The sequence below is a fragment of the Anneissia japonica genome, unplaced genomic scaffold (assembly GCF_011630105.1).
Source record: "Anneissia japonica isolate Jap-2015-1 unplaced genomic scaffold, ASM1163010v1 scaffold287778_len1315358_cov176, whole genome shotgun sequence".
Lineage (NCBI taxonomy): Eukaryota > Metazoa > Echinodermata > Crinoidea > Comatulida > Comatulidae > Anneissia > Anneissia japonica.
This window is the reverse complement of record NW_022702824.1, coordinates 1,558-27,020: the sequence shown is the minus strand read 5'-3', so window position 1 is coordinate 27,020 and position 25,463 is coordinate 1,558. Positions and strand designations below refer to the sequence as shown.

Genomic DNA, 25,463 nt, shown 5'->3' with positions numbered 1-25,463 from the left:
AAACATGAATTATTAAATTTAGCCAAAAAATCATGAAAAATGATACATTGTTTAATAGCTACATTTAATTCGTATGATATCAAATATAATCAAATTGAATATGCAAATTTTGTTCAAAATAGGCACTAAAATCTGTTCAGCGTGGCAACACCCATTCTGTGTGAGCCATGACCTGCTAAAAAAATCCACCTGTTTTAGAGAAGGTGTCAGATAAAAAAGTGTTTTAGTTTAGTATTTTTCATAAATTAAACATAAAATTGTAATAAAAAACAAGTTTGTTCGGTACCTTAATATAATGTGTCATCATTTTCATATGCCAGATAATATTTATAGCTTTCGTATGATACAAAATATATCAAAATTGAAACTTTTAGTAACGTACTATTTTCAAAATAACATTTTGGGGTAAAACAGGGTAAAATTTGCCATTTTTGCGAGAGGTAACGTTTAACATACTATAACTACGAAATAAAAAAAAAAGACTTTTATAGGTGTCTTATTTTGTATGTGGTCATTTTTTTTTCAGGAAGTATCAGACGAAAAGTTTGTTATCTTAGTATTTTCATATTTATTAAATAAAACATAAATAATTTATTTATAAATTTACCCATAAAGGTCATAATAAATATATTTTTTGTACATTTTGGGTAACAAACTTAACATAATGTGCCATCATATACATCATTTGATGGATAATTTTAATAGCTTTCGTATGATACCAAATATGTTCAAATTGAATCTTCCTGTGACGGACTATCTTAAAAATACCATATTTGGATAAAAACGTGTACAATTTTCCATTCTTTAGTCAAATTAGGCACTTAGAGATCCAATATTCAGCCTGGCAACAGCCCCTTCCATGTGACCCAAGAGCTGGTGATGAGGGTTCACCTTGTTGCCAGCTTGAACAAGTGAGGCCTACGGAAACATTTTTTTTAGCGTTTGCAATCCTATGGTCACCCTTCTATCATGCATTTGGCGTGAGACTCACGAATTCGGGGGTCTATCCCAAGCTCTCGAGGTATGGGGCCAAAATCTCACTCAAAAATGTAATATTGCCTATATTAAAAAATATGTGTATACTATATCTTTCTAAACATGAATAATCTATAGTAAACTTAAAGATACGGTACAGTATTAATGCCTGCCAAATAAAATAGAAAAATCATCAATTAAATAGAATTTTGAACAGCTCATTAAAAATATCAAATACGTTATTAACATTAATCAGAAACAGATCCATTGTTTTTGCTGATATACAGACATTTTACTACAAACTTCTTTATATATGAACTTTATCTTTATCAACTTTAATATTTCTCTGTATTTTTATAATAGCAAAGTTTAATAATGTTGATATATTTTTATATGGTCCTCATTGATTATTTTTCTATATATGTGAACAAACGTTTTCAGCATTGGCTGATATTTTTGTTGTTTTTTTTAAAAGTCCGTAATAAATAATAAATATCGTACTTTCGCGAATAAGCGCCCTGTTTGAATAAACGCCTTTTGAATAAGCGTTTTCAATAAACGCCCCTCGATTCCTAAAATTCAATCATACAGTACAGTACAGTGCATCACCAACTTAATTTTCTGCATCAACTATTCGCATGTGTATCTTACCATCTGTCGGTCTATCAGTCTCAATTAAGTTTAACATGGATTTCAGTTTTGATACAGCTTTACAATCCAGTTCTTGTTTTATTGCTACCCTTTTTGGATTTAGAACCCCGATTTAGAACTACATTATTTAATACCTAAAAATTAAAATATTGTATGGCCATTTTCAGTCAACAAAAATAAACTGCCTTCATCACTCTCATATATAAGGAAATTAATTCCTCCATGATCTAGTAAGAAACCCTGTAATGATTCTGCTAATCTGAATTGGCAGATGGCAAACGCGCTTACCATCATTCATATTTTGAATTGTAACTTAGTTAATAACTAACTTAAATAGATGAATTAAGCATTTAAAGTACTGTTCCGATTTTTCCCTCATTTTTAAGCTTATGACAGACTGTGTATATGTACGAAAATCCGACACCTGAAAATTCGTCTAATTACTTGAATCTCAGGGCAAAGCATGTTTTTTTTTGTTTTTTTGTTTTTTTTTTTTGTTTTTTTTTTTAAACAGTGGATACAATTTCAAGACATAATCGGTGTAACCACATCCAGGTTATTCTATTCTGGAGTATAATAATTAATCACTTTACAGTAAGTGGTCATTTTACACAGCGATTTTTCAACTTAACCGCTAATATTTCCCAATTCCCACTACATATATATATTATTTTCTTTAGAAAATTTAAAAGTATTTAATATGTATATGATATGTACATACAAATATAGGCCTATAATCGTATTTTTTTAATTATACATTATTCCTTGTACTTTGTCTCTGGTTCTGATTTTAAGAGTTTGTATTTTCTAAAGTTCTACAGTTTTAATATGTATTTTGCGAGTAAAGAATGAGTCATTATCCGAGTCTCAACCAAACTACGCCTATTGTCTTAAAAAAAGAAAACATTGTTCTCTACCAAAAACATGCTCTGACTTTCAACAAAAGATTATCCAAATTTTTCGTTTGCAAACATGGTCTGTAAAGATGATAAATAAACATTAAAAAAAGTATTGTCTCAATCAGGAATTGAACCTAAGGCGTTTCGATTACCGTTCGGATAATCTACGAACAAAGATAAGCCTATATAAGGCCAAGTGGCATGTACCAGTGGATTTTCAATTAGGATACGTTTTTCTGAGGCATGTTTTGCAAACATGGTTCTCAAATAGGTTTGTCTTTCATAAAAGTTTTAGAGAACCTGTTTTGTCTACAGCGACAAAGATAAAATATGGTTTGTATTTTACATACCATGGTTTATCCCTTACAAAATACTATTAATCCTTAAAAACTTCGATTTGTCAGACAAAGCAATAGGATAGTGTCAAAAAGGTGCTCGGTGGTGGGATCGTAGAGATACATAAACCTACCAGTTTGAGTGTTAGAGGGTGGTAAAAGTTAAAAGTCTAGAAATGTACCGCGGAAACAAGGAGCATTTTATACTTACAAACTATTCTTCTTCCGCCGGATGTCGTCGAAACAAAACACACAAGAATCAACGAAAAACAAAGCCAGCTAAAGGCTTGCCTATTTACAAACGATGAAATAGACATAATATTGTTGTAAATGCTTCTTCTAAAATTGTTTTTAAAAAAGCCACAGAAGCTTCTGTTCGTCAATGACAGCATAGGTGTGGTAAGCAAGCCTGCTTGTTGTACAATTTATAAAAAGACAAACGGAAACAATATTCTGGTCGAGTGATTTCAATTTAATATTTAAAAAAACCCCCACCGCGTCACGATATCGGCACAACTTTTTAATCATACAACTGAACGTTGGCTTGTCCACTATCATCGTTGCTAGGAAACACATTTTAAGTCTTTGTAATTCAATTATAAAACAAGATTGTAATTATCGTTATTGTACACAATCAATTAATATCTATGTAAAAATAGATAGAACAGTTGCCCAACGATCACTATGTGAGATTGTAATTTCATATTAATTTATAACGTCATTCTCGAATTAAACCTGGACTGGTGTCTACGGGGTTGTACTTTAACTCTGTGAAACATTTTTCTTGTTGATAATTATACAAATAAGTTTGCAAACAAGTAAAGCGGTATATGCTAAAAAAGAATCAAAGTTGTGTAGAAAAATATCTACTTTGTCGTGTAAAATAGTATATGGCACGTATTCCTTTGGGTCATCGGTAAAAAATAATAATTATGTTTACAGGATTTCAACACAAGACTGTGTGATTAAGACTGCAAGTATCTTAATCACCAAACCCAACTATTATCCATAAAAGCAATAGCATTGAGATATTTTGGTTCAGGCAATTATAATGACATCACAATCCTTGATTATGATAACCCCTGAGTTTACTAAAGTAAGATAGTCATCTTAAAGCGGCGTTTTATAATTTTCTGTATTATTAAATTTACCCTAAAAGGTCATACCATTTTTGTTTTATATTGACATCACCCCATACATGGGTAACAAAATAAACATAATGTGTCATCATAGATAATTTTAATAACTTTCGTATGATACCAAATCAGGGAACAGTGAATTCACTGTTCCCTGACCAAATATATTTAAGCAGAATTTTCCAGTGACGGAATAGCATAAACATACCATATTTGGATAAAAACGTGTAACATTTTCCACTTTTTTTTTTTTTGTCAAATTTGGCACTTAAATCCAAATTCAGCCTGGCAACGGCCCATTCCGTGTGAGCCAAGAGCTGGTGATGAGGATTCACCTTGTTGCCAGCTTGTAACAAATGATGCCTACAAAAACATTTTTGAGCACTTTCAATCCGATGGTCACCCGTCTATCATGCATGCGGCGTGAGGCTCCCTCGTTCGGGGTCTATTCCACGCTCTCGAGGTATAGGGCCAAAATCTCAAGCAGAAATGTAAAATTGCCTATATTGAAAGGATATGTGTATACTATTTATGTTAACTTAGTAAATATCTAACTAAACAGTAATATTCTACAGTAAACTTAAAGATAGGCCTACTGTATTAATGCCTGCCAAACAAAATCGGAAAAAATCAATTAATTGGAAATTTGAATAGCTCATTTATAAGTATCATATAAGTTATTCACTAACAGATCCATTTTTTGCTGAGATATATACATTTAACTACAAACTTCTTTAAATATTGTAAGTACCAGTCAATTTAAGAGCCCTGCATAAGGATAATGAAATGTAATATTTACACGTGCGCTACATGATAAGAAAATGTTGGTCTCATTCATATTTTAAATTGTAAGTTAATAACTAACTTTAATAGATAAATTAAGCATTTTAGGTATTGTTTCGATTTCTTTTCCTCATTTTTAAGCTTATTACAGACAGTGTATATGTACGAAAATCCGACGCCTTAAAATTCGTCTAACTTGAATCTCAGGGCGGCATGTTTTTTGATTAAAAAAAAAAATAAAAACAGTGGATGAAATGTCAAGACATAATCGGTGTATGGATATTTGATAACACATAGGTTTAATCTATTCTAGAGTATAATAATTAATCCCTTTATGGTAAGTGGTCGTTTTACAAAGCGATTTTTCAACCTACCCACCATTATCTCCCCATTCCCCTACAGGATGTTTATTTTTAATAGAACATTCAAAAGTATTTAATATGTATATGATATATACATACAAATATAGGCCTATATATATTCGTATTTTTTAAGTTATTCATTATTCTTTGTACTTCGTTTCTGGTTCCGACTTTAAGAACATGTATTTTCTGAAGTTCTACCGTTTTAATGTATACTTTGCGAGTAACGAGAAAGTCGATACCTGCGTCTCAGCCAAACTACGCCTATTACTTGTCTTTCTTTCAAAATCTTGCTCTGAATTTCAAGAAAAGATAATTTAATTTTTTCATGTACAAGCATGATCTGTAAAGATGATAATACGTTTATAAAAACGTATTGTCCCAGTCAGGACTTGAATCCATGCATTTCCGATTACCATTCGGATACTTTACCAACTCTTCTAAGGCCAAGTTGTATACGCATGTGGATTTTTCAGTTAAGACACGCTTTTCCTCAAGAATGGTTTGCACAAGTGGTATACACCTGTGGATATTCCAATTAGGACACGTTTTTCTCAAGAATGGTTTGCAAACATGAATCTCAAACATGGTGTGTCTTTCATAAAAGTTTTAGAGAACACGTTTTGTCTACAACGACAAAGGTTTGTAATATACATATAATGGTTTGTCTTCTACAAAATACGATTTGTCCTTGAAAAACTTGGTTTTGTCGGACAATTTGTCGGACAAAGCGATACGATAGTGTCAAAAGGTGCCCCGTGGTGGTATCATAAAGATATATAAACCCTACCAGTTTTGAGCTTTAAGTTCCAGATGAGGATTTGTGAGAGGTGTAGTGACCGGATCAGTAGTGGCGCCAGGAATTGCCCAACGGGGCGTCCGAAGTCCACGATGGGGGGGGGGGAGGTTTAGAGGGTTGCAAAAGCAATCAATATTTTTTTATTAACCCTACTTCTTTTTCTTTGGACGTTATATTTTAGAAATGTAGCGTGGAAACTAGGAGCATTCTATACTTACAAAGTTTGTAATTATAGTTATTGTACACAATCAATTGATATCTATGTAAAAATATATAGAACATAGTTACCCAGCGATCACTAGGACTAGGTGAGATTGTAATTCTGTAATGCACAATTCCGTGTCAGCTTTCATAGTTAATTTATAACGTCATTAATTGCAAATTAAACGTGGAGTGATGTCCAGGAGTTGTATTTTGACTCTGTGGAATAATTTTTCTCATGATAATATACAAATACTTTTGCAGACCTTTATATTTATTGAATTGAAGTGAATATTCTAAATAAAGCGGTATATGCTAAAAGAAATCCAAGTGGTTAAAAAAATATCTACCTTGTGGAAGATAGTATATGGCACGTATTCCTATGGTCCAAGAGTCATAATCAAATTGTTAACAGGATTTGAACACAAGATCGTGTGCTTAAGACTGGAAGTATCTTTATATGACAATGTCCATCTATCCTTAAAAACAATAGCATTGAGATATATTGATTCAGTCAATTATCATGACATCACAATCATGGTTGTGATAATGCTAGTTATAATGCTAGTTATCCAAAAGCGGAGTTGTTAAATTATAGCGGTTTTCGCATAGTTTTCTTGCATAATTTCGCATTATAACTTGGGCGGTCTATTTAACTGTCTGAAATAAGATGGACGAATAATATACAGAGGGATTTCGACTGGTGTTACAACAAACATTTAGGCTATTGTGTTTTGTATCGAAGTTACAATAAATGTGACGGCTCTGGCAACAACCCTCCGTTTGTCGTAATTTCTAGTGTTGCACAAGCATTCAAAACGTTTGAAAATCAGAATTTTGAAATTGTTCTGGTTTTTTAAATTTGTTAGAAGAAAATATTAAAGAAAATTTCTACAAAATCATCCCTAAGTCTAACTGAAAAGTAAATTAAATTATTTTTAAATTTTACAATTCTTAATAATAAATTATTTATTTTCGAGTCTTTGGAAGCTTTTTTTTTCTCAAACCTACATGGCTGATATCCAGTGACTTAAATATTCATAACTTTGCTAATATTCAGTTAATTTTCATCAAAATAAACACTGAATAAATAAGCATTCATGCCGAATCTAGCAACACGAAAAGGTCAATTTTGATTTTTCCCCTACAATCGGCTGAATTTACCAGAGCCGGTCAAAAGCCATTAGGTTTAGGTGGTTTAAGTGTGTTCAACAGCAGGAACTGGCGAAATACAGAATGATTATTGCGATGTACATTAATTAGCCTCAATAAAACTTATTAAAGGCTATAATACGAAAGTTAAAAATTTTATGTTTTTATGCTCTTTTTGAAATTGAAATTAATTACACAACTGGTAATACCCTGATTCACATACCGTTTGAAATCTTTAGACGAACACATATGATAAATAACCATAACGATTACACGGTTGTGTGGTTAATTTCTCCATTACAGAATCATCGCTGACGTTGGGTACATTAATATTATGTGTATAGCGAATTAAGATAAATACCAAGGATGCACCTGCGGGCAACAATTAATCTCAACCAAGTTCTGAGGGATAGCAATAAGCCCCATAATATATCTATATACCCACCGAAGCACAGCCTAATATTTATGGATTCGAAACGGCGTCATAGCATGGGAACATACAATGAAAGCGTTATACAATTTATATACAATTCAATTAAATCGTTTAACAAGTTTATATTTTTAAAACATTTGAGGAAGGTGGCAAGGAATGACACAACCAAAAAAAAAAAATCATTATTATTTTTTTTAAATTAAGCAAAGAGATGTTTTATTAATCTTCATTCGGCATTTTGTCTCTTTGTATATCACAAAGAAAGACGCTATAGAAACCAGTACCATGTAGCAAGTTTGTGATTTTTTGCTCACAGCGCTAACAACCCATCACGTATTAAACATTTTTCCTCCAAACCACACACTCCAATCATCAAACCCAACTGAGCATGGTTTCTTGGGTCAATGTCAATTAATGGAAACAAAGAATGAAATAATAAGAGCGTAAGATAAAGACTAAACCCAGCCCTCACATACTCTTAACTTAATTGACAATACATGTTTTAAAGCTTGCCTTAATTTTTTTCTTGACTGAATGGGAATTTTTAATAGAAGCTTGACGTGGAAGGTATTTTATAATCGAGCAGCTGTATGGGAACGTTCGCATAAAAAGTTGTTGGTGGATATCTATCGAATTTATTGTAAGTTTGATCGTTTATTACTAAAGTCATATATATACAGAGGGCACAGCCTACTTCTGAAAGTGATTTGCAGAGTATAAGAATAAATTTGTATTCGATTCACGTATAATTGAAGATACATACACGCATTGTAAGAAAAGCAAATCTGGCGGCAAAAACAGGGGGACAATAGAGCTGGGAGAAAAATTAATGCTAGTCTGCAGGTGTTTAGAAGATACAGGTGGTGACTGCAGATCATCAGTATAGAAGAGAAATTGAACACTATACCACCTTTTGATGTCATTGTGTTGGATAATATACTGACTAAATATACAAAGGCCAATGACTCCAGAAAATAATAGATGTGATGCAGAGAATTCCCTAGAGAAAGGAGCCATATTTCGACATCTCAGAAACAAGTTAATCTAGTGACTCAAGTCGAGCACATGGTCTTTGATACCTAATACTGTCTCAAGTCCTCGACTAAACATTACACTAATGTCAGGTCAGGTCACTCCCATAGTCCGAATACCGTCGGGCACCTTGATGATAACACCCTCCTCCTCCACTTCAGTCGATCCTCTGCTTCACTCAAACTCTTCCCTGTCCAATCTGTGATGTCTTTGAGCCATGTGGTATTACGACGACCTCTACCAAAAGGGTGTGGGGCAATGTCCTCGAAAGGGAACCGTCCGAGAGACAACACTACCCTGATGCGGGTCCCGTAATGTTTTTGTTTTTTAAACGCTCGGAAATAACCTTTGAGGCCTTTTGGGCGATCAATTATCTTTATTTATTTTAGTGAAAAGATTCATCTTCACTAAAATAAATTTAAAAAAAATAATCATAATAAAATAAATAATAAAATAAATATGATTGATCTTTTTTACATTTATTTTCTTTTTCTTTTTGTTAACTTTCCGAAAAGCAACCCCCACCTAAATTCACTCCTGCGCCCTAATAGAACCGTAACCTTAAGAAGACCAGGAATACAAATATTGCAGGATCAGGTCCTCTCTAGACGATAGTGCAAGCAGAAAGCGCGATTTTGACTTCTAAAGCCGGGCACTGCATCGGCCAACAGTCGGTCAACCTACGACCGACGAATCCACTTTTCGGTCTTTGCTAATTCTTGACGTGGCAGTGCCGTCTCATTATTATTGTGTAGTTGTATAAGGGAATAAAACAGCCACTCCGAACGCGCCTCGTTGAATCGATCTTGCGCATGGAAGATGATCAAAAGAAGCCGATTCTCTACAGCGAACGTTCCAACACACTTGGAGTTCAGAAGCTAAAAAAACGCCAACGTTGTCAGACCCAGTCGGTATTCAAATCGATATTTGAATCAAACGTAAACTAATGCCAAAATATTGGATAGTACTACAGTACAACCGCACAACTGCTAAAATTAAGTGCTTTACACTGCTTTTGCCACACTACAACGACCAATTAGAACATTATTCTTTTGTTCATACGACAGAACTGATGCTAATGAATTACTTCCCACCTAATAAATACAATTACATTGTTTATTGCAGCTTTATCTGTTCACTGTTACTTGCGTTGCTATTCCTAAATTTCCAAATCTTAATGATAATAAACATGTTAATAACAATGACAATGGCGATAGCTAATTTTACTACAGGAACAAGAAACTTATATTTAGTTCTGAAAGATGATTATCAAATATTGATTGTTTTTCAAAATACAGGCAACTGAACAGAACAAATCAGATAGTTGATAGGTGAGTGGAAATTCAGTGGCTTCGGGCCTGGATATAAGAGAGTTAACGTGTTGAGTTGAATAATTGTGTAATATCAAGGCTAGATCAAGATGAAGAATAGGCAGACGATAGCACTCTTAAACTGTATGTCATTGACGACAGATGGAAGAGCACGAATTAACAATGCACAGGAAAAGGCGAGTACTACTGTTTTGTGACCTTTGAATAGAAAAGTCGTGTAGTGATGGATGACGCCAATATTTTATCGAAAACTAAGTTTAAAATAGAATACTTGACTAAGCGATGATACAGAGAAACCATGGATACTCGGATTGTTATTCTAATGAGCAAGAATATTTTAAAACGAAAGAAAAAGAACGAAATGTTTATATTAAATACAAATCTACAGTAAGTCTTTTAAGACTTAAAAAAAAGCTATTTAAATGTTAAAATTAACAGTAATTAGCATGATCGTATTTGTTGTCTACTGCCGCTATAGCAAGGTCTAGCTGCTGTCTCTTATACACATCTAGATGTGTATAAGAGACAGCATATATACTATGTGTGAGCGCTTCACTTTAGTTGTATAATAGAAATTGCCTGGGGTTAAACCTGCAAGTAAATTAATTAGGTTTCCGTGGTCTAATTGGTATGATACTAGCTTTGATATCGAGAGGTTGCATGTTGGAATCCCACCAGAAACACTATTGTTTTTAGTACAACTGATATAAAGGAAATTTTCGTTCATATATGTTCATATTCAAGCACTGTTATTATTATTATTATTATTATTATTATTATTATTATTATTTGTCTATTTTGTATATTGTGTTACGGTGTTACGTAGCAACTGTAAAGAAGAGGAATTAGTGAGTGCGAAACAATTGTCCCAACCGGGATATGAACCCGAGAACATCTGCTGTCATTTTTATACCTCCATGGGAAAATTGACCTTATATTTCGATCGGTATGTTCACCGCATACCTTGTTTTTGGTTTGATGACGGTGATGATTATCATCATCATAATCTTAATGCTGGCAACGACGACGACGACAACGATGATGATGATGATAATGATGATGATGATGATGATATGATGATGAATGTTATGAAGACGACGATAACTATGATATTGACTTTCGGGAAAATACAGATAAGCTAGACAAAAGACGGAGATGAGTTTGTACGCTGGACGACTATTTTCTATGAACAGACAGCAAAACAATTAAAGTTGATTTGTTGAAGAGGGCGTGCCTTCAAATATTGCATCTCATGGGGTGAAGCTACCCTTTTCTACCCGATTTTTGTTTGTCCAAATGCTGTTTGTATCTTTGAAAAATCAGTAGAAGCGGTTGGCGCATCGGTGGTGGCTTGGACTGCTAACCTCGAGGTCGGGGGTTTGAAACTCTTGCTGTGCAAATCGCTTGTGTCCTTGGGCAAGGAACTTTATCTACGGTTGCCTCTCTCCACCCAGGAATACAAGTGGGTACCTGGTAGTTTCCAACAGAACTGCGCTGATTACTAGCTGCAATATTATGGAATTATAGTATAATTTAATTTAATTTGGTGTTCCATATGTGTAACATAAACTAAATACCAAAATTTTAACCATAGAACACTTGCAGCTTCAGGCCCTAATAAAAGTATATGTCCTTAAAACCATAAGGCAGTACAAGCATTGTTAAAACATAATAATAAATACAAATAAAATACAAATAAAAAATAGTCTTCTGTGATTGATGGCTATAATGGTCTTTTACATTTTTGTTTTGCTTCGGTGTTGATGGATATAATTCGTAACTCTCATATAGATTTCATATTTCTAAATATTTTTTGGTATATTATCAATTCACACGATAGATTACATTCATAGGATGTCCCTAAGCCAAAAATAGTAGTTCATGTATACACCATTTTCGACAAAATTTTAAGTGAAAATTTCTGATAACCTGGCAACCACCACTGGGGGACTTCCAGAGGCCTAGCATTTCACTCTACGTAGGTACCATCATGGAATAATTAAACGATAAAACTGAATTCTAATGAGCAAGAATATTTTAAAACGAAAGAAAAAGAACGAAATGTTTATATTAAATACAAATCTACAGTAAGTCTTTTAAGACTTAAAAAAAAGCTATTTAAATGTTAAAATTAACAGTAATTAGCATGATCGTATTTGTTGTCTACTGCCGCTATAGCAAGGTCTAGCTGCTCGATACGCTCTGCGGTGCCCTACTAGCCAGCTGCGCAGGCTAGGCCGCTGCTGGAAGTCTCCACTGAGTTGTAAGACGTTGGCGGCGCTGTTTCAAAATTATTCCGATACAACAGTCTATGTAACTGTCTTGTCAAGTTAGCGTCAGACTCGAATTCCTTTAGGGTTTTATTAGGCTCCATTAATGTAAAAGAATTGGAATTAGATCTGAAAGGGATGTCATGTTATTGCATGGTCCTATAGTAAAGCGGGTGTCAGGTGACCCTGCTATTTTAAATTTTAGCCCAGTGTTTTAGAATGCGCTTCCAGCACGAATTAGACTTGCAGAGTCAGTTACTGGTTTTGAAAAAAAAAAAAAAAAAAATTCTATTTAAAACAAATTTATTTCCTAAGATATTTTAATTGTACAATACTGTATTTATATACTGTTCAGCGCTTTGATCATTTTGGAAAAGCGCTTTTAAATAATTGTATTAGCTTATTTATTAATAATATTATTACAGATATTACAAGCGACATTGTGAAATCTCGGAAATAGTACATGGAAACACACGCAGTATTCCTTGTTACAACAAGTGGTTTAATTTGACAAACCGGCGTACTGTACGTGTGACATGGGTATAAACCGTCTTACCTTCGTTTGTTGAAGAATCTGCTCTTGGAGATCCAACTGATCGCCTTGCAGGTAAAGGGAAATTTATGTTACAGACCATTCGTCCATTCAAATACGTACATTGTTGCGGTCTCTTACTCATCTTTCCACTTTCATTACACACTCCTTGATATAATGTCAAAACCAGAAAAAACGATCCTATTAGGAATTTGCAAGTACCCATCTTCTTCCGAACAGTTCGACAACTGCGCTTACAAATAAATGAAACGGGTACATTCCTTTTTTACTTATAACAGAACCTACTTACATAACATCACGTGTTCCATAGTATAGGCCTAAGCAATCTCAATTCTTTCGATTAATTTCGGATTAAGAGATTAAAAAATAATTAAGGTACTTCATTTGTTGTAATACGTATTTATAAATTGGAATATACATTTGTTATGAGGAAAACTACATATATTTCCCAGGGGAAAAGTATGGCTTTTGAAATCTTAGATGCATGTTTATCTGAATTCCACTGACATTATATGTATGACAAATTCCCCACCAACTGCCTAATGTTTTAGCAGACTGTACAAATATTTGTATACCAGAGATAATACTTACTATGCAAAGTATTGGTATAATGCACGTCAAGTGGAAATTATTATATAATGTCTTTATGCGTTTGCTTATGAACTACAAGTAGATACACGCTCATGCATCAGGTATATTTCATTCATCTTCTTCAGTTGTCAATTTTACCCAGTTTACAAACTCATATTCATCACTGATTAGCCTTTTTCATTTTTTTTATTTTAATAGTTTGTTTGCTTGTTATAGGCAAATGTGATAAAATGTGATATAATACTAAAACTCCTAATTTATACTTTATTTATTGTTTTGCCCTCGAGCTTCTACTATGAAACTCCAACCCTGAACCCGAATCCGGGAAAGATGAAAGAAGTGAAACAGTGTTTGGCGTAATTATTGGCACACGACAAAGGTGGCAAGAAAATGCGAATGAGACATGACTATAGTTACAGTTATACAGGTATGCCCCAAAACAGGCACACCCTATGTGGTTTGCGGCCGAACCCGCCTTAAATAACACACAAAACCCCTAAAGATATAAAACACCTCCAAATATCCAAACTATAGGTGGGAGGGTAGGGATCGTAAAACACCTGAGACTGCCGGACGAAACGGCTGTCTTCTACGCACCAGAGGCAAAATCCAGACAAACAAGTAAGGCGAGCGCTCGGTGCAAAAATAGTGTTTGCTAGCAAACCTGATATTTTTGCCCTCGAGCTTCTACTATGAAACCCCAACCCTAAACCCGAATCCGGGATAGATGAAAGAAGTGAAACAGTGTTTGGCGTAATTATTGGCACACGACAAAGGTGGCCGGAAAATGCAAATGAGACATGACTATAGTTACAGTTATACAGATATGCCCCAAAACAGGCACACCCTATGTGGTTGGAGGCCGAACCCGCCAAAATGGAAAAATTCTATAACCAGAAATTTTACATCCGCCACCACATATGCCAATAAGCGCCCCAAACACCACAAATCGCACCTAAGAAAACAAAATACAACGTCTTAAAATAAAACTTGCATAAATGTATTCAACACCAAAACATAGTTAACATACTATGACTAACAATATGGCGGAGTTAAAAATCTTATAGACCTATGTCAATACATACATAAAGAACCGCAAACACTAACCTTCAAGAAGAAAAATGTAGTGAGTCTACTACCACTACAACTCTATTAACCGGTGAACCAGCGAACCAGCGAACCCGAAAGGAACCCTGATAGACTATGGGAGAATAGAATTTGGTTAGACTGGCGGGGAAGGCCTAATATATTTAATAAAGGCATTGGAACGCCATGCCCCCAATAAGCGAATCTGAACATCCGAGAAATTAGAAAGGGCAGCGTGTGCAGCCCCTCCTATTCTGATGCTATGGTCCTTAAACCAGTCGGAACTTAGCCCTCACATAGCTAAACAATCTTTAACTACTAGATCGAAGGTTGCTCAAGGCAGACCTGCCATAATTTAGAAGGAATAACCGTTCCGGGCGCGACCCTCTTACTACAACATAGGACCGCAAACAACCTACAGGACAGAAAGCCCTGATGGAAGCAGCCTTAACGGGAATAGTTGAAGCCCTCAACCCGGCGTGGTTGCAGTCCAAAAACGAGACTAGCCGGATCTCCGTGTGTACCCCGCCCACAAATTAAACAGAATATCAGACAAAGCCAAAGCATGGCAATGAGACCGAGATTTGTGGCAGGAGCTCTACTATCCGCGCTGAACCATAAAAGGCCAGAGTAAAATTCGCCGTAAAACAGGGACGTAGCCAGGATTTTGAAAGGGGGGAGCCCTTATGTGAATTACGTACGACCCCGGCGGGGTCATGGGGGCGAATCCCCCTGTGAAGTAGCGCACTCTAAACGTTCTTAGGACTGTGTGAGAGGATAAAGTGAAAATTGCAATAGACGCGTCATTATAAATAAGCGCAAAAATAATTATACAATAAATCAACAGTGGCAGATCCAGGAATACGAAAGAGAGGTGAACGAGGGAGGGGCTTTCACAGACCGAGGAACGACCCACCTCAGCCCCACCATGGTTGGGGCTGAGGTAAGAAAATTTATGATTAGGGCATCTCTAGATGGCCGGAAATTACACTCTCGCACTTCAACTTGAATATATATATTTTTTTCCTTAAACAAGTGAAGGGAGGGGCCTTAAATCCACCTCTGCTCAAAACATTCTTTATCCAGAATAGTCATAATCACGAAAAATTGACATGAAAAACCAGATCACATCCTTAAAGCAAACAGACACACATCAGGAGCCAACTCGATGGAGTTTAATGTCATACGGTACCCAGGGAAAGGCACAGATCTGTTTTGAAAGGTGGAGGGCACTCACCTCAGCTCCACCATGGTTGGAGCCGAGGTGAGAAAATTTGAGGAAATAGTACCTCTAGATGGCCAGCAATGACACTTTTAGTAAAATTCATCATCACATCACCATTAGTCAAAGTGAAGCGCCAACAAAAATTCTCATGATCTTTTATCAGGGATTTTTGACAATCATAGAGATCTTATTAATGTGTGTGTGATATACCATATAGAAAACAAAGCTTAAAAGCATTGTCTTTGAGTATGTACTATACATAGGCCTAATTAAAAAACGTGATTTCACAGCCACCTCAGCCCCACCATGGCTGGGGCTGAGGTGTGACAATTTGAGGAAATAGTACCTCTCGAGATGGCCAGAAATGACACTTTTATATAGTAAAATTCATCCTCATCACATCACCATTATAGTCAAAATGAAACACCAAAAAATTTCTCATGATCTTTTATCAAGCTTACTAAGCTTTAACTATATATACTATACCGGTAATAGTTATGATCAACAAACTTTTTTTCGCATTTAGCACAATTTTCGTCACTTTTTATTGCTATTAATATTATTATCAATTATTACTATCGTCATCATCATCATTGTTATTATTATTATTACTATTTAGTAGTAGTATTATTAAACAAAACATTAAAGAAACTTTCAAAAGGATAAAAACGAAATTGAACCACAGTATCGCATTTCTATCTTAAAAGACCAGGCCTGAGATTTATGGATTTAGGCCTATGTGTTCTATTAGGCCTATGTATAACATGTACTGATGCATAGTTACATGTATGTTTTAGAAGTATTCATTTTGAGTGATCCTAGAAAAGAATTTGTATTGGCTCAAGAATAAGCTTTAAAATGTTAACACTGTGTACAAAGGGGGGGCGGCTCCCACGGCCCCCCCCCCCCCCTGCCGTAAAAGAAATGACCTTGTACTCGTCAAGTACACTGCATGCCGAAAGGGATCGACACAGGCGAAACAACCAAGCTACCGAAATAGGTAAACGTGTACCAACACACGACCTAGCATTACGGGCCCCAGCCAACAAACGACGTACAATCACCATTTTTGTCGGATCTGGCACCCCAAATAAACTGTGGAAAAAGAAATGAACGAAAGCTAGAAGGATAAGGTGCTAGCGGCAAAATCAAAATAAATTAAAAGTATATAAAATAATATAGAAAAAAATATTAAAAACTCTGAATGCTTAGCACGCGAGTATCTTGAACACACAGCTAACGTAGAGGACAGCCATCTCGTCAGGCAGTCTCAGGTGTTTTACGATATTTATATCGCAAGAGATCACAGTAGATCATTCAGCTTGGCAATTTTAGCTATATTGATTTGCTCCGTATAGATACTTTGGATATTTCTTTCTCGTATGCGTTTCGGTCTTCGAATGTTCTAGGCCTAGGGTGAATTTATTTTAGGCCCTAGTGAAGTGTAGATAGTAGGGCCTGGGGTAGGCCTAGGCCTAGGTGCATTTTCTTATTTAATATTTTATAGGCCTGCGCAAGTTTGGGCCTGGGCTTAACTTTGTCCGCAGAACCTGATTCTGGTTCGATTTATTTCGACCGGTGGTGGTCAAGGTTTTGCGAGTTAATTTAATGTAGGCCTAGGCGTAGGCCTACCTATGTTTGGCTTTTGATCTGTGCTGGTTACTGCAAGCCTGAATTGATTATGTTAGTTCCCCATTTTATACATAATATATATGAATGATGCCTATGCTGACACGAACCTGATTGCTGCACGTTGGCATGGTTCGAATCTTGTAATTTGTTTTGACCTGTGCTGGTCATGTAAGATAGATTTACAGTATTTGTTCTAGACCTGCCTTTGGCCAATTTAGTATTTATATACTTGTAATGTATCATGCATACTTAGGCCTGTGCTGGCCCGAACCTGATTGCTGCGTAAGCATGGTTCGAATCTTAGTAGCTGTCAGGTTGCGAGGAACCTGATTCCAGTTCCGGCTCAGCTAAGCACAGTAGGCCTATTGACCTTGTCTGGACAAAGTAAGCCTAGGCCTAAGGCTAAGTTTTTCTCAATTTTGTTTTTGTGCTGGTCGTGTAAGTAAGAGAGATGTACAGTATGATGATAGGCCTGTGCTGGCCCGAACCTGATTCTGGTTCAGTATGATTAAGATCGAAGTTTTGCAGTGGCTTTGTAGGCTAGACAAAAGTTTACATACGTTTGTCTAGTTTCGGCGCGTAATATTAAATTATAATAAATAAATAAATATATAAATAAATAAATAAACATAAATAAATATATATATATAGATAAATATATTTTCCATTATTAATTTATCAAGTCATTGATGAGGTATGTACTTGTTGATGGATGTGAAAAAAGTCAAAATAAGAAAAAAGACTGAGTTTTTAATTTAGGCCGCAAAACATAATAGTTAAAAAAATAATAAAGTGGATACTTTTTGAAAATTATTTGCAAAAATTAAAGCATTTACTCTGGGTCAAAGTTGAGAAATAAAAATACATGACACGTGTTTTGTGAAGCACATTATGCCTACTACTAGAAGTTTCCTGAAATTTAAAGATGTTCTGTTTATGTTATAATTATCGAAATCAAGAAACATGACTTTTCAATTTTTATTGCACAGAAAATGTTTTATTTTAGAAATATTAAAGCATTCTATGAGGAGTGGGGATTTGATTATTTTTGATAACTAGCATTTATTTAACTGTTCCCTGATTTAACGTATATGTCAAATTAAGACAATAAAATTATTTATTAAATTATTGGAGTACCATTTCCAGTCACCTAGAGATGTCGTAGCCTTAAATGTTATTACCTCCGCCATAACCATTAAGGGTCTCAGGTGGATTTTGACCTATTTAGAGTCGGATGCGTTCCCAACTATATGCACTTGTAAATACAACATTGCTACCCCGACTATGCCCACTTTGCTATTGTCGGGGTAATTCCCCCCCCCCCCCCGCCTCCGCCTCACTACCTGTCGGGAAAATCCTGGCGTCACCCCTTAATACAAGTAAAAAATAATAATAAAAAAAAAAACCAATATTAATATGCAACATTTATAGAAGCTCCTGCTGCAATTATTATTGGGTAAACATAAGCTGGCAATGTATCGGTAATGGAACAGAGAGAGGTATACCCAAAGTAAGTTATGAAGTTGGTTTCAATTTTCATTCTACAACGCCACAGTTAAATATTGTACTTACTCGTTTTAAATAATGGTATATATATTATACACAAATTACATTACATTGATTTTAGTCGACTAGCAAAATATTGGTAAATTAAATAATTTTTACAACTAATGCAATCAAGAAAACTGGTTTAAAAAAAAACAAACAAATAGATCTTTATCAATAATATAACGAATATTATAGAGGTCGTTAGTTCTAGAGACCTTTTAGCACTAATTGTATTCTAACGTTTACATAAATTCACTGTGCAGTTTACGCAATTAAGTTACCGTAACGTATACAATACTATTAATTAAATAGTGGAGTATCCGTGTTAGCCTGTCATATTACTGTCTAATACTATTAATATTAGGCCTAATATATATGTATATATAATAAACGACTTACGAACCATTTGAAGCATACGCCCTTGCTATTGGCGGAGTAAACCTTGTTGGCGACACTGTACGCTTTTTGTCATACCCGTATATTTTTCCGGTTTCATCTTCTAAAAGTATACGTTTACCTACACGAGTAGGAAGAAAACGATATCTTTTTTGCTCATTGGATAAAGCCCAACTCTTTCGAACACGGACTGGAAGAACTTTTGCTTCTCTTCCCCGTTTGCTTTCAAAATTCTCTTCCTCTTGAGTTATTTCTAGGCTAGATGAACATGCTAAAAATAAAGCGAACATAATAACACAACAAATACATTTTCCAGGCATGCTTGCGGTAATTTATACTGACTTTGATGAGAGATCTACATGGACCTGAATGTAAGAAATCCATATCTAAGTTGATGTTTTATAGTGCAGGTTAATGTTCAATTAGGTAGTTGCTAAATACAACGGGTTCAGCCGAGGGGCGTGGCTTGTATGGTAGCACGTCATGTATAAATTATACCGTCTACCTAAAAACATCGCACATACACCGTGTGGCCATGTGACGTTAGCGAGGAGGGCTGAGGCTTAGTTTGTGCTGCTGCTACGGCCGAGTGACGGACGATCGGGGGCCCAAGAGACATCGAGTCCATTTCCAGACCATTGGGCCCAAAGTATGGACGATGGTGTCGGTCTAGGCACCTCTAACCAGCCCTGCGCTAGGTCGGACGAGGAGGCCTCTTCAGTAGTCTGAAGCCTAGGCAAAGCATAGTCCTAGACTAGTGCTTCAGCAACCCGCAACAGTCTGTCTAGCAGTGGCGGGGCCGGAGGACAATGGGCTTAAGCCCCACCGCTATCGGACAAGTCAAGGGCCCCCCGGCCGAGCTCGCCGGGCAGTCTGACCAATAAAAAAAAAATTAAAAAATATAGGCCTACACCAAGCCAAACTATGTCGTTCACACTGCTAAGTGCCATTTCCGGCCATCCAGAGCTCCCTATTTTTAGAAAAATCTCATCTCCCAAACCCCCTCCTCAGGCATACAAGCTCAAGCCCCCTGTTGGACAGCTTAGCCCCCCCCCCACAATAAAAAACGTATCACAGAGCAGCCACTGTCTAGGCCTTTAGGCCTATGCAAAATGTGGCCCTAGGCTACTAAAGAATATGCCTAATTGTTATTTAATACATTACTTTATACAATACAAATTGCAATACAGACATGGGAAAGTTAATATATTTAATTTAATTAAATATCTAACATTCTGTTCCCCTTCTCTTTTTGTGTAATATAGCCGGCAATTTTGTGAAACATTAAAAAGTAATAACTTCAGCAGTTATGTTGAAATAGATGTTGTAATGTTAATTTATTAGGCCCATTTTCTCTTTCAGTAAGATAATTTGTTCATGGGATTGTGTTGGAAAATCCACACACTAAGTACAGTATTGTAGTACTAGTAGTATATGCCATTGAATAGCTTTCATTTTCTGTGATTACGGCCTAATCCCTACCTCTAAAATAAGACTAACTAGGCCTAAGTATTATTTCACTCTGTGCAGACCCCATAAATTTATAATGTTCCAGGGATCCTAATTTTGGAAAGAAAATTACACAGGAACAACTTTCTTACATTTGTTGTACCATGGAGTTGCTGTGCTTTGCTATGCTGTGTGACAAAAGACAGGGCCTACACCATGTTGACAACTATAACTGCAAGACGAACTATAGCTAAAATTATGCATGACGTCAACATATGAAGCCACGCCCCTCGGGTGAACCCGTTGTATTCAGCAACTACCTAATTAAACATTGGGATAATTTTCTCACTGTATTAATTATGTTAAAAGCCCCTCCCGGAAACTACATCCACCTGGGACAAAGGTAAAATATGCTAGGTATACTTTATTTTAATATAAATTAATTTTCTATAATTAATAATGACGATATGCAATTACGCGGAAGATGTAGCGTAAGTATGAAATTGTTACGGAATTAAGTAATTCCAGTAATGGATTCTAATAATAAATACCTCCGGTGTATATGGTAGGTCTACATCCAACCTGTAATTTTTACCTAACACACGCCTTGTCATCTAGCAACTTTTATACTCAAAATAGAGCTTCCGTGAAACAATTAAAATACAGTCAGTATACAGTGATTTAGTTATTTATTAACTCAGCTATAATAGTTTAACGCTTGCATAACTCAACTGAGTGAAAATTTAAATTTTGATAATAGAAAATGGCGCAGCTTCAGAAATGTTTAAACATATGGAAAACACGTAATCTGACACTGAAAATCATACGAAGTTTTGTGCTTTCAAAATTAATTTATGTGGCTTCAGTTTTACCGGTCAGTATAAGATTAATATGAACGTTCTGATCACAAACCAAAAATTAACAAAAATGAATTTAGAAAAAAATGAACCATGCACTTTCTGTAAAAAAGAAAATGAGACAATTGAATACTTATTTGTATATTGTACTTGTATAAATAACTTTTAAATGACCTTTACTGAGTCTAACATAAGGAACATAAAGTAAGCTTTTATTCTTTAAATTGTAGCCATGAATACTTAAAGAAATTTGAAAAATTGCAGGTGTGGAAGTTGGGAGTTGACCTTTAACATATTGAAACATAAAAGAAGAAACTTGTACTCTGTGCAAATCAAACAATTTCAAAATATTAGGTTTTTTAAACAGAGGTCCAGACGGAGATGCAAAAGAAGCTGAATTAATTATTCTGACAACACGTTTTTAAAGTTTAAGTATTCTGTCCAGATTTGAGGGTAATCACTCACCACACGAGGCTACAGTATTATAGATAAGGTAATATAAGTGTATTATATAAATTAATTAAAATATATTGTGGAAAAAAATTTTAATCTATTTATTATTCCTACATATTTTGATATCTTATTAGAAACATAATTTTGGTAAGATTTCCAATTTAAATTTTCACGTAGGCCAATATATAATCCTAAGAATAAGTTTTCCGATTTACGTTGAATAATTTGTTCATTTAGAGCGATATTATGATTAGATAAGTTACGGTAACTTCTTTTGTTGTGGATGAAAAAATATATAATTTGTTTGTTTTTTTTATTTAATTAAAAAGCTTATTTACATTGAACCAAGAACCTGTTGTTTGTAACTCATTATGTATTGTATTAAATAAAACATCGAGATTATCATGAGTAAAAGAATGTTGTATCGTCGGCGAAGGATGTAACTTGCAGTGTGTAAAAAAAGTAGTGGACCTAATACAGATCCTTGTGGCACACCACAAGTGACATCCCTCGTCGACGATCTTTGATATCCTATTGAAACAAATTGTTTACGCTCGTGCAGGTAACCTTTAAACCAGTCTAACAAAATTCCTCGGACACCATATTGAACAAGTTTGTAAATTAAAATGTTATGGTTAACTACATCAAAGTCCTTTGATAAACCTAAAAATATGCTTAACTGTAATTTCTTATTTTCAAATGACTCAATGATATTATTTATAACAGGGAACAGTGAAAATTAGGAACAGTGAAATTACATTTATAAGTTCACGTAAAGCATGACAACTGACTGCAGACCATTTCCGGTCACACATTACTCTCCATAACGCAGCACCCCCTAGCTCTGGATTAGTAGTAGAGTAGTTGTCAAGACATTTAGACTACCAATTAAAACGAAGTAGAAGCCTAGGCCTATTCCGCTCCTACACATGTACATTTCTATAATTCATCAGGCGAACTACTGTAATAGCCAAATTATACTAGTTTCGCTGTACATAGGCCTAGGCTCTGCAATCTAGTGTGAGCATGATTGATGTTTATACCATACTCCTTGTCCCCCTACTATTACTATCAAGTGCTGCATATTAAAGACTTTAAATAATATGCAGTGATAACCATACCAAGGCAGTCTAGCTGTATGTAAGTGCACCCTATTTTTATATATTTCCACTCGATCACAGTGCAATTAATTATGGAATGTTTATCTGTTTCTATATTTATACTGTTTTTCATCACTTTAAGTATAGGCCTAACTTATTTTATATCGTATCCATTGTATAGTATTTTAGAATGTTTTTACTGTGAACCTTGAAAAAAAAAATTATATATGACAACTTGAACTTGAACTTCAAATTTATGTCTTCGTTTTGTATCAAAACATATTATTTGAATATTAAATACTGTATTAATAATTTGTTTTAATTTTTTTACAGCTAGGTGAAGGAAACGGAACTGTGCACTATATCGATGTCATGCAAATCTGCACTTTGGCAGCCTTGTCTCCATCAGTTTTTTTTAATTCAGTGCAGTCATTTAAAATTGCATTGTATATTATCTGGACTGGTTTACTTTTGTGTTATTTTGTAGTTTAGTATAAACCTACACAGTATTCAATATCATAGGAAATATAATACCTTGCTTAAAATTGAAAGTGCTTTGTATTATTGTTACTAGGCCATATATGTTTTATGTATTATTTAAAGAAAACGTTTTTAGTTACACTCTTTTAAAACAGTAATGAAAATGGTGAAAGAAATTACATACAATTACATAATGTAAATTGTTGTTTTTGCTTGATTTATTTTATTGAAACCGTGTATTAGTCGCCGCCAGTTTTTACGTATAACAAATATAGCAAATAACAGATTAGCAGATTGCACTTCTAAGTATATATCATCACCTTACATACGTTACAACAATTCATAGTAAATTATTTAACTTTTAATTGCCTTCCAATTGAAAATTGACCCAGTACTTGAACATGCTGTAACTGTAACCCAGCATGAACACGAAACAAAGGAATAGTGAGACAAGATTGTAATCTTTACGGTATTCTTTTGTATATTCAATTAACCATTCAGATTTAAGCCACAAAGTTACTTGATGTACATGTATTACAGTCACAGCTACAACTATAAAATGCAGCAGACTACGCACGTGGCAATGATATGATATACTAAAACTCACAAGGCCACACAGATATTTCAGTTGGCAATGTAAAGTACAAGATACATCTACCATTCTCTGCAACTCATAACACACGATTAAAATGAATATTTAAATTTTTGCTATGAATAATTACGTGTATTCATCTTCCAACTATCCACCAACTTAAGCCACTGAGTTGGATATCATCATCATCATCATCATCATCATCATCATCATCACCATCACCATCATCATCATCCTCACCACCACCACCACCATCATCATCATTATCACCATCATCACCATCACCATCACCATCATCATCATCATCATCATCATCATCATCATCATCATCATCATCATCATCATCATCATCATCATCATCATCAACATCATCATCATCATCATCACCACCACCACAATCATCATAAGCAGCAGCAGTAGCAGCAGCAGCAGCAGTATTAGTAGCATAGTATTATTATTATTATTATTATTAATATTATTATTATTATTATTATTATTATTAGTAGTAGTAGTAGTAGCAGCAGCAGCAGATGTAGCAGCAGCAGACTGTAGAAGACAGTTGTTTTGGTGCTGGCGTAGGCCTCTATAGTCGTCTATTTATACTTGAATACTATCAAACGTGCACCGCGCATAACATGAAAGATTTTGGTCATGAACACATTAATCTTCGCATTCCTTCATAGTTTTAGGGGTTGATGATGATGAAAATGATGGTTATGATTTACTACTTTGGAGTTTACCACAAGGACACGAATGAATAATACACATTAATAAATCGAATTATAAAACATTTTGTATAATGAGGAACACCCTAAAATAGACTGTACAATCATGTGATGAATATAATAAATAAATTAATTAATTAATACCGGTAGTACATTTTATAATTCAACTTGAAGGTTATTACATTTACTGCAATGTTATCGTAGAAGAAAACTCAACACAAAGATATTAGATATTCAAGAAATCACTATCAATACTTAAAATAATAACAAGTTTAACAGGGGTTTTTAAGGAAGGGTATGAAATGAGCTAGCTACATATACAATGATTTAATAAGAAAAATATCAATGTTAGTAAGGGAATAAGGGAGTCAGCAGAAAGGTGTAGAGATGTATGCGCCAAAACCCCTGAAGCATGAA

At 34.8% G+C, this 25,463-nt stretch overlaps 1 protein-coding gene across 1 annotated transcript in view; it reads right to left on the bottom strand.

The window, feature by feature from the left end:
* The window catches only part of LOC117104072, a 43,739-nt gene extending 23,995 nt beyond the window's left edge, over positions 1–19,744 (bottom strand). The window contains exons 1-2 of the mRNA XM_033244734.1: positions 19,398–19,744; positions 12,916–13,059 (exon numbers count right to left, since the gene is read on the bottom strand). Coding sequence (XP_033100625.1) covers positions 12,916–13,059; positions 19,398–19,710 — 457 coding nt within the window. The 5' untranslated portion in view covers positions 19,711–19,744. The remainder of the gene's footprint in view (positions 1–12,915; positions 13,060–19,397) is intronic.
* Positions 19,745–25,463: the final 5,719 nt, after the last annotated feature.